The sequence below is a fragment of the Nelumbo lutea genome, chromosome 4 (assembly GCF_056320005.1).
Source record: "Nelumbo lutea isolate HS-2025 chromosome 4, American lotus-T2T, whole genome shotgun sequence".
Classification (NCBI taxonomy): domain Eukaryota; kingdom Viridiplantae; phylum Streptophyta; class Magnoliopsida; order Proteales; family Nelumbonaceae; genus Nelumbo; species Nelumbo lutea.
Window position 1 is genome coordinate 31235797 of NC_142687.1, and position 8700 is coordinate 31244496.

The following is an 8700-nucleotide window of genomic DNA, read 5'->3' on the forward strand; positions in this document are numbered from 1 at the left end:
TGGTTGACTTGCTCTCCCTCCCTATGCCCATTATAGCAGCGATATCGGGGCACGCCGCTGCTGTTGGGTTCATGTTCACGCCTAGCCACGACTACGTTTTGATGAGTAAGGACAGTGGATCCTCTACATGAGCAGGCTCGACATCGAGCTTACACTTAGCGGTGGAGACTCTAGAGGTTGCACTGCGCATGGGTGAGAAGTTGGACTTGGCCCTTAGGGAGTGGGGTGTATGCCGAGATACATAAGTTGTTTCCGAAACTTTGAAGGTTAAATAGGTTTTAAGAGAAAAAGGACAAGAAAAGGAAAATAGAAAGGCAAACTAAGGCCAATAAAATCTAGTATTCAAAGTAAATACTGAATTCAATCCTATAGGGGTATGATAATAGAAAGGCAAACTAAGGCACAATTTTGAAATATGTCACCAACAAAAAACAAAGGTAAATATTACATTGTGGGCAACCAATCTAACACAAAAATAAAGAAAAGAACATTCTGGGCTAAATTCAATTCATATTTCAAAGCTAAATATAGAAAGAAAAACCATTCTACTTTATTGTATTATTTATTTCTCTGTCTTCACTATACAATCTCTATGTTTAATATCAAAAATAGCATTCCACTTCAAATTCCTCCTTTCCCATGTGCACACCCTCTAGTTGCATTCTCTGACTTCTGCAAGCAATAGAAAACTGCATTATAGAAGAGGGGAACATATTGTTTAAGCAAACACCCAATTTAGCTAAGCCATCTACAATAGGATTAAGTTCCCTCAGGATCCAAAATGTGTTTGCATTTAATTGTCTAGGGAAATCCCTTGCTTCTACCAAATAATGGCTTAACCTCCAAGGACCCCATTCCTTGTCCCTTAATCATTTGATGGTATTTGTTGAGTCCCCTGCGATGGAAAAAGGTTCTGAATACCCAAACTTTTAGCTATTCTGATTCTAGTGAGACCAACCAACACTTTAATCTTAGTTGAGTCATTGAAACCCATTGTTTCACTGTAAACCCTGGATCCTGTAGCACTCCCATCAAAATATAACATCAACCCTCATTCACTGAGTAAAGGAGTTTGAGTAAAATGAGGGAGGAAAATGATTAGTTTATAAGTTTATGTTAAGGTCATTGATTGAGAGACCTTGGAACGGTTCCAAATTAGTAGCCCAAAAGTTATAGAGATAGGTAATGTCTGAAAGTAACCAATTTAGAGTTCTAACCTTGTTTTCAAATACTCGCTTGTTTCTTTCTTCCTAGACACCCCACGTAACTACATGTAACACCATTTGCTAGTAGGCTTTGCCTCTTTTGCTTAGGCTACAACCTTGCCACTGATGAAAAAAGTCTTGAATATACTCTACATTTGTTTGGTTTAAGAAATGCAGTTATACCTTTTGAGTGAACTTACAATGGATAATAAGGTGGTTAGCTATTTCTCCATCTTGCAGGCACAAACAACAAACATGAGGAGAAATGTGAAGTCTTCCCAGAATTTTCTTCTGAAGGAGGTCACAGGTATTTATTCTCTATAGGCATGCCTCACATACAAAGAAGCACACTCTAGAGGAGATATATAGTGTTTTTCTTTGGATGTTTTATAAAAATATATTGGGTAGAATTGTTTCATAAATGATGATATATAGTACTCTTTTTTTTATGTTTTTAATTGTGTTTACAACAAAATGTAGTCCTATTTGAATCTTATTTGGGTTGGTCAGATTGGAAAACAACCGAACATAATTCTTCCATTAAAAGCCAACTTGAGATGAGCTTGTTGAAGTAAGACATTGACTACTTGTAAAAGCAAAAAAGAAAAAAGAAGGAAAAAGAAATTGGCTAGTAACATGATTGTTAAATTTGTTAACCAGATCCTACAAATGAATAGTGCATGTTTTAGTGGGGTTTCAAGGACGGGTAGGGTATCTTGTCTATGGGGCGGGGACAGGTCGGTGGTCACTTCTTATTACGGGTGTTGGTGGTGGTCTTCTATGTACATAAACCAAACCATCTTAATCTACTTTCTCTCATTTTTTCACCTATTAGAGTTACTCCTATGTTATTTCCAATAACTTCATTTGACCATATCCTCTCTAGTTTTTCCATTCATCCATCTTAGCATATACACTTCTACCACACTCATTTTTTGGCCATGTTATTTTTTGACTGCCTAACATTTTGTTTTGTACAACATAGCTAGCCTTATAACTGTTTTATAAGCTTAGGTGGTCCGATGACTTTTTCGGATAGTCACGGCGAAGAGAGAGAAAGGTCAATTTTTCTTTCATCTCCCTTTTGTCTTTTTGTTTCATGGATGTTGGAGGTGACAATCTTAACACTTGGGAAAAGTTTAAAACGTTATGTTCTTGCATGTTATATTGTCCTCCATATGTATAAAGTTACAAAAAAAGTTGCTAAACCTAGCTTTCATGAAAGTTTCATGCAATAGCAACCACCAAGGCTTAGTATTAAACACATTAGACAAATATGGGGGCAAATTTATGTCCATAAATAATTGTTTCACTTTAGACATATCTTGACTACCTTGCATTCAAATGAAAACCTGCTTTTTCTCATCCAAGTGGATTGATCTAGTATACTGACAAGAGGCCATCTCAATCAAGAGTAAGAACTTTGCACCAGAAAAATATCTTAAGGAAAATCCTGATGTTATATAGTTGTTCTTTTGCTCCAATTTTATGTTTATGCAGTAAGAAATTCCCTAAAATTCTAAATTTTCAACAAGAATAACAATCCAAACTCCATCTAGAACTTGGTCATAGTGTCATACTTGTATATCCAAATAATACATATATTTCTAAATTATGATTGAAAAATATACTTGCAACCTATGAAATTGCTTGTCAATTTATAAAGGCCTTATAGTGGATTAGGAATCCCTAGATCTATAATGGAAGAAGTACTCTCTTTGGATGATCGTAGATTGTTGCAGCTCCCTGAGGAGCCACGTTCTTTATTGAATGATGACACGATGGAAGATACATAATATTAGGCAACCCACTCCTCCTGTTCTTGCTCATGTGCAATAGGATTTTCTTTCAATCTCTCCTTCAAAGGTTACTAATCCAAGACCTGGGCCGGCAAAACCTTTATAGGATGAGATACCCAACTCTAATTCAATGATAGAAGCAATTTTTGTATCAGGTACACATGCATCATACACCAACATCTGGATTTTGTAATTTTGTTTGAAGAAATTGGGTTGACATAATATTCCAAATGTGTGATCTATGATGCATTTATAACCATAAAGGGCAAGGGGCTGGGGCTAGTTTTTTATTGGAAATGGTAACTTCATTAATACAACTTAAGCATAACTTTTCAAAGTTAATCACAACTGTCAACCCCAACTTCATTAGGTGGTCTTTTGATGTCTCTTGGTTCTTAAAGAAAGTCTCTCATAATCTTCTCTAGTTGGTTTGACACTTTCATCGATATCCTATAGGTAGATAGGAAGTACATTGGCAAGTTTGCCAAAGTTGACTTTATCAGGGTTATCTTACCTCCCAAAGAAATGTAGTTTATTTTTCATTTCTAAAATCCTTTTGTAAAATTTTCAGTCAATAGATACCAAAAAACTATCTATATTTGGATTTCAGCCCAATGATAGTCCCAAATATTGCAATGGACAATCCCCTACTTCACATCCAAACAGTCTGGCTAGCAGAATCACCTATTCACTCCCTAAATTTACTCCCACCATACAACTCTTGTATTAATTAATTTTGAAGCTTGAGATCCTATCAAATTTATGGATTATCCCTTTTAGGTTCATAAATTCCTAAATTTCATTGTGTTATTATACTTCTCATGCATCTCTCTTATAGTCTCCTTTATGAGTTGTCTATCGAGGATTTATAAAGCCTTTTAATTTGCAGATGATATTGTCCCATTTTGTGAATGAAAAGCAGAATTACAAATATTGTCTCCCTGATAAGTTTAAGGGGTCAGAGATCGAAAGAAGAGCAAAGAGGATCGTAAATGAGTTGTTCTAAGGTAAAATTTATTTTAGGGTTATTTTAGTAACATTTTATGTAAAATCATTTATAAAAGGGTAAAATGGATATTTTAAAAAAATGAATTCATCAGTCAAACATTTTTCATACGGATTAGTGATGGAAGGGAAGTATGCGTTGGCTTTTTCAAAAATTTAGGGGAGATTTTTTGATAAAATGAAACTTTAAGGGATTTTTTTATCATTATCAGAAACTTGAGGGGAGATTTCCATATTTTTGATTGACCTCCCGCGCTGGCTGCACAGGCAAGAGGCCGGGTGTGATACTGTAATTTCCTGGAGGAATATGAAACGAAAAAACCCTTCGTGAATTTCTGGAAAAAAATCGCCTTTCCTAAATTCTTCCCCACCCTCTCTAAACGCTAGTCTATCACTCCATCTCTCTCCTCTGCATCAGTTCTCCCCTATCTTCTTTTTCCATCTCCGTCCGGCGAAACGACGTCGGGACCGGCGTCAAGCGCATATTGGAAATGCGGGTCTCTGAAGCAGTTGTGAATATCTCTGACGAACCAAAAATGGTTGAATTTTCAAGGTCTTGAACACACTTTGAGGTAAAAAGCTTCAATTTTCTACAACTGTTAGATAACATAGATCAAGCATTTAGCTAATCTGTAAGTATTCGTCCCAAATTCATGGCGATCCGTTCTATATGTCGATGTCTGTTGATCTCATACCATTTAAAAAATCCAAGATTTTTGGTTGCCCAGGCTCGTCCGTTTGCCAGTTCTTTGGCTGCAGAGAATTACTGGAATCTCTTGCAAAGTAATACTCCTGGGTTGAACTTAGAGCGGAGCCTAGTTAAAATTAGAGCAAAATTGGATTCTTCATGCGTGGAAGATGTCTTACGGAGATGTTCAGTGGATCATCCTACCTTGGGCCTTAGGTTCTTTGTCTGGGCTGGTCTTCAATCGGATTACAGACACAGCTCATTCATGTATAGGAAAGCTTGTGAATTGTTCGAGATCCATGGTAGGTCGCAAAGCCTATATGATGTACTAGAGTGTTATAGAAAGGAAGGTTCCTTTGTTTCTGTTAAGTTATTTAAAGTAATTTTGAATCTCTGTAGAGAGGCTAATATTGCAGAGGAGGCTTTAAGGGTATTGAGGAAGATGGGGGAGTTCAATTGCCGTCCCGATACTGCTTGCTATAATATTGTCATACGGCTCTTCTGTGAAAAGTGTGACATGGACGTTGCAATGGAACTAATGAATGAGATGGCTTTTGTTGATATTTATCCAGATATGGTCACATATGTTGAGATGATCAAGGGGTTCTGTAGTGCACAACGGGTGGAGGATGCCTGTGGTCTGTTCAGGGTAATGCGTGGTCATGGCTGTTTTCCAAATGTCGTGGCTTATTCTGCATTGCTTGATGGCATTTGTAAAATTGGAAACCTGGAGAGAACATTTGAGTTGTTGGAGGAGATGGAAAAGGTCGGCGGTGATTGCTTGCCAAATGTTGTCACTTACACATCTGTAATTCAGAGTTTTTGTGAGAATGGTAGGTCAATTGAGGCAATGGGGGTTATTGATCGAATGAAAACCCATGGCTGTTATCCCAATCGCATTACACTCAGTATATTGGTTACAGGACTTTGCAAAGGAGGCCATATAGAAGAGGCTTATAAGCTGATTGATAAAATTATTGTGGAAGGTGGTGTTTCTTGTGACGCAGGCTATAGTTCTCTTGTGATGTCTTTGTTGCGGATTAAAAATATAGTGGAAGCAGAGAAGGTGTTTAGGAGGATGTTAGCAAGTGGGTTGAAGCCTGATGGATTGGCATGCAACTCTTTGATGAAGGAACTATGTTTGTTGGGGCGGTCCTTGGATTGTTTTGGTTTCCATCATGAAATGGAAAAGAAAGATTACTTATCTCCTCTTGATTCTGATACTTATTCCATCCTTTTAATGGGTCTTTGTCAAGAAGGTCATTTGGTGGAAGCTACAGAGTTGGTTGGTGCAATGGTAGAGAAGAAGGTCCAATTAAAGGCCCCCTATATTGGTGATATAGTTGAACTCCTTAAGAAATCTGGACAAAGGGAGCTAGCTTTACATGTTGCAAGCATCCGAGGGTAATGATGACATGAGAAAGGAAATATTGTTTAATACAAGAGACCTTGCTTGTATGAGTAGAGTTTCAACTTTCAAAGTCTCTAGAGGAATGGAAAAACTCCTGCATTTGGAACATATTGGATTTCATTTTTTTTATCTAAACTACAAATAAACACCATTTATACAAAAGATAAACTACAACAACTCTTTCTCTTCTCATTTCTCACACATGTGGTTATTTGTTTTTAAATTGAATTAAAAATATAAGAAGTCAAGTCACAATAAACACTCTCATAGTTCTTGATTTTCTCTAATAAATTCCATTATTACTTTCTCTAATAACATCATTCCTAAAGCTCTCTCTCTCTCTCTCTCAAATAGTAATAAAGAAGGGGTACAAATTAGATGGGTTGGGTCAGGTTAAAGGCCAAACTCAAGACCAACCATAAATATGGACTCTGTCATGGATCCAATCATCCAACCTGATGTCATACCCAAATGTGCCAGTCCAAACCTAACCAAATCTCCATTCAACCCATGCTTTTCATGGGTTTACTTGCTAGTCACTAATGGGCATACCAATATAACTCGGTTGTGTTGAAAGCAAGCCTCAGACAATAAGTCCAATATGAGTTATGCCGACTTGTGCCAACATGTTTATTGGCAGTTGGTGTAGGCGTGGTTGTTACGTTTCCCCCCCTTCAACAGATCCAGTCTCCATGCAAATCATATGAAAAGCAAGCATCTCTATTTGTTTAAGCTGTTCAAAAGATGACTGCAATTAGAGTATCCATCATATAAAGATGAATAATGTGGATATGCTGTGTTTGTTTTTGTTTTATTCAATTAGCACTCTTGCAAACAAGTAGCTTTTGTTTATGGCACCTCTGAGTTGAAGCAATTTTGTTGCTACTGCTTGAAGCAAATATTTTTTGCCTTCATAGTTTTTCCCTATTTCAACTTTATTGTTCTCATAATCAATAAAAGATTTTCATTATATTATTTAGAAGTTGAGAAATAAATTAAATGGGTGGAAAGCACAAGTTTTATGTCATGCAGATAGATCAATTTTATAAATCCACTCTCCTGTCTTGCCTATTTTTCATGTCTACCAAGCTATTGCCTTCTACCACTTGTATTACTTTTAATAAAATAATGTTATTTGTTAAAATGATTTTTTGGGGATCTTTTTGTGAATTCTAATGTATAGTTCTTCGCTGTACATGTTTGATCTGTTGACACACTTGTAATCTGTGCTTACAGTATACATTAATACAAATCTTTAATTTACCTTCTCTCAAAAAATAATTAAAATGAATTTAGAAGGAATTTGTATATACATGAATGTAAAATGCGGATGCTATTACAATTTTTGTTTGCTTATTTTTTGTGTGAGACTATTATAATGCACCTTTTTTTGTTATTTTGTGCTCATTGAAATGCTTTGCTTTACTTCCATTTCTCCTGCTATTACTGCCATCAGCACCAAGAACGATGAACTTATCCATGGTAAGACCTATTCATCAAAGTAGTGGTAATTAACTCCAAGAATCACATAAACTTGCATTTGATTTGAAAGTCTATAACAACGGACGATTCTTCCAAATTTTCATGACACAAAGTATGAATATTTTGGAAAGATGATGTGGGAAAAAAAATTGTAGTTTCAGGATTGTGGACCTCAGTCCATAAATTAATGCCAACCGGTTTCAAGATGGTCATTTGTTCCTCTAGAAGCTTAGAAATTTATTTTCCATGATCAGGAAATACATTCTACATTGTTGATTTAGCCAAGAACTGAAAACTAAACAACATTGCAACATCATACTAAAGGACCAGACCCTATGATGGTTTTGGGAGGGGTACACTGGATACACATAACCTTTGGCATTTTTTTCACTAACTGGTTTCTCTCATACTTGACTCCATATTCTGAAAAATGCCATAATGGCCTTAGTTAACAGAAGTAAACCTTTTTTTTTTTTTTTTTTTAATTTCATTTTCATGTTGTTGATTGAAAAAAAAAAGAAAACTTTGAAGAAGCTTTTGATATTAGTCTAATTCTAAAAATTTCCATCCGGCTCTCCCCTTTTCTTAAGTATTGCAGGAATCATATTTGTGTAACATCTCACTTTCTCCACTGACAGAAGCAACTTTCAGTTTAGTGGTCAAACCGTCTCATCATTGGATTTAAATTCAAGATACCATGTTTAGAGTATAGAAATTTTAATATCTTTATTGATATTAAATGAATTACTATACTAAGCTGATGATAAGAATAGTTAAAAACATAAAATTAGATTTTAGATCTCACCGGTGTCTGACCACCATATGGTGTGTAATTGTGTTATTGCTGATTTGACAAACAAGTTAACGGCATGATGCTGACATTTGGTCTGGTTTACAGCCTTTTTATATTCTTTGAGTTGCAATATACAAATTAAATTTTAATTTTTAGGTCCCATGCAAGTAAAGGCTACTACTATCTTTGGCTGCAGCATTGCAGTAATAAAACAAAAGAGAGAGAGAGAAAGAGAGATAAAGAGAGAGAGGAGTTTGACATCAATAGTTCATGCAAGGTTTCAATCAAGCTTTTAAATTCTAATTTAGTTCATGCAA

At 35.8% G+C, this 8700-nt stretch overlaps 1 protein-coding gene across 1 annotated transcript; it reads left to right on the forward strand.

Moving 5' to 3' along the window:
• Window positions 1–4289: 4289 nt before the first annotated feature.
• Window positions 4290–6270, forward strand: LOC148854982 (Tetratricopeptide repeat (TPR)-like superfamily protein). Its single transcript, XM_088941216.1, has one exon. It carries the CDS (start codon window positions 4663–4665, stop codon window positions 6103–6105), a length of 1443 nt encoding a protein of 480 aa, XP_088797342.1. The 5' UTR covers window positions 4290–4662; the 3' UTR covers window positions 6106–6270.
• The last annotated feature ends 2430 nt before the right edge of the window (window positions 6271–8700 follow it).

Coding starts and splice junctions, on each gene's coding strand:
- LOC148854982 (XM_088941216.1), top strand. CDS start 4,663: ATGGCGATCCGTTCTATATGTCGATGTCTGTTGATCTCATACCATTTA.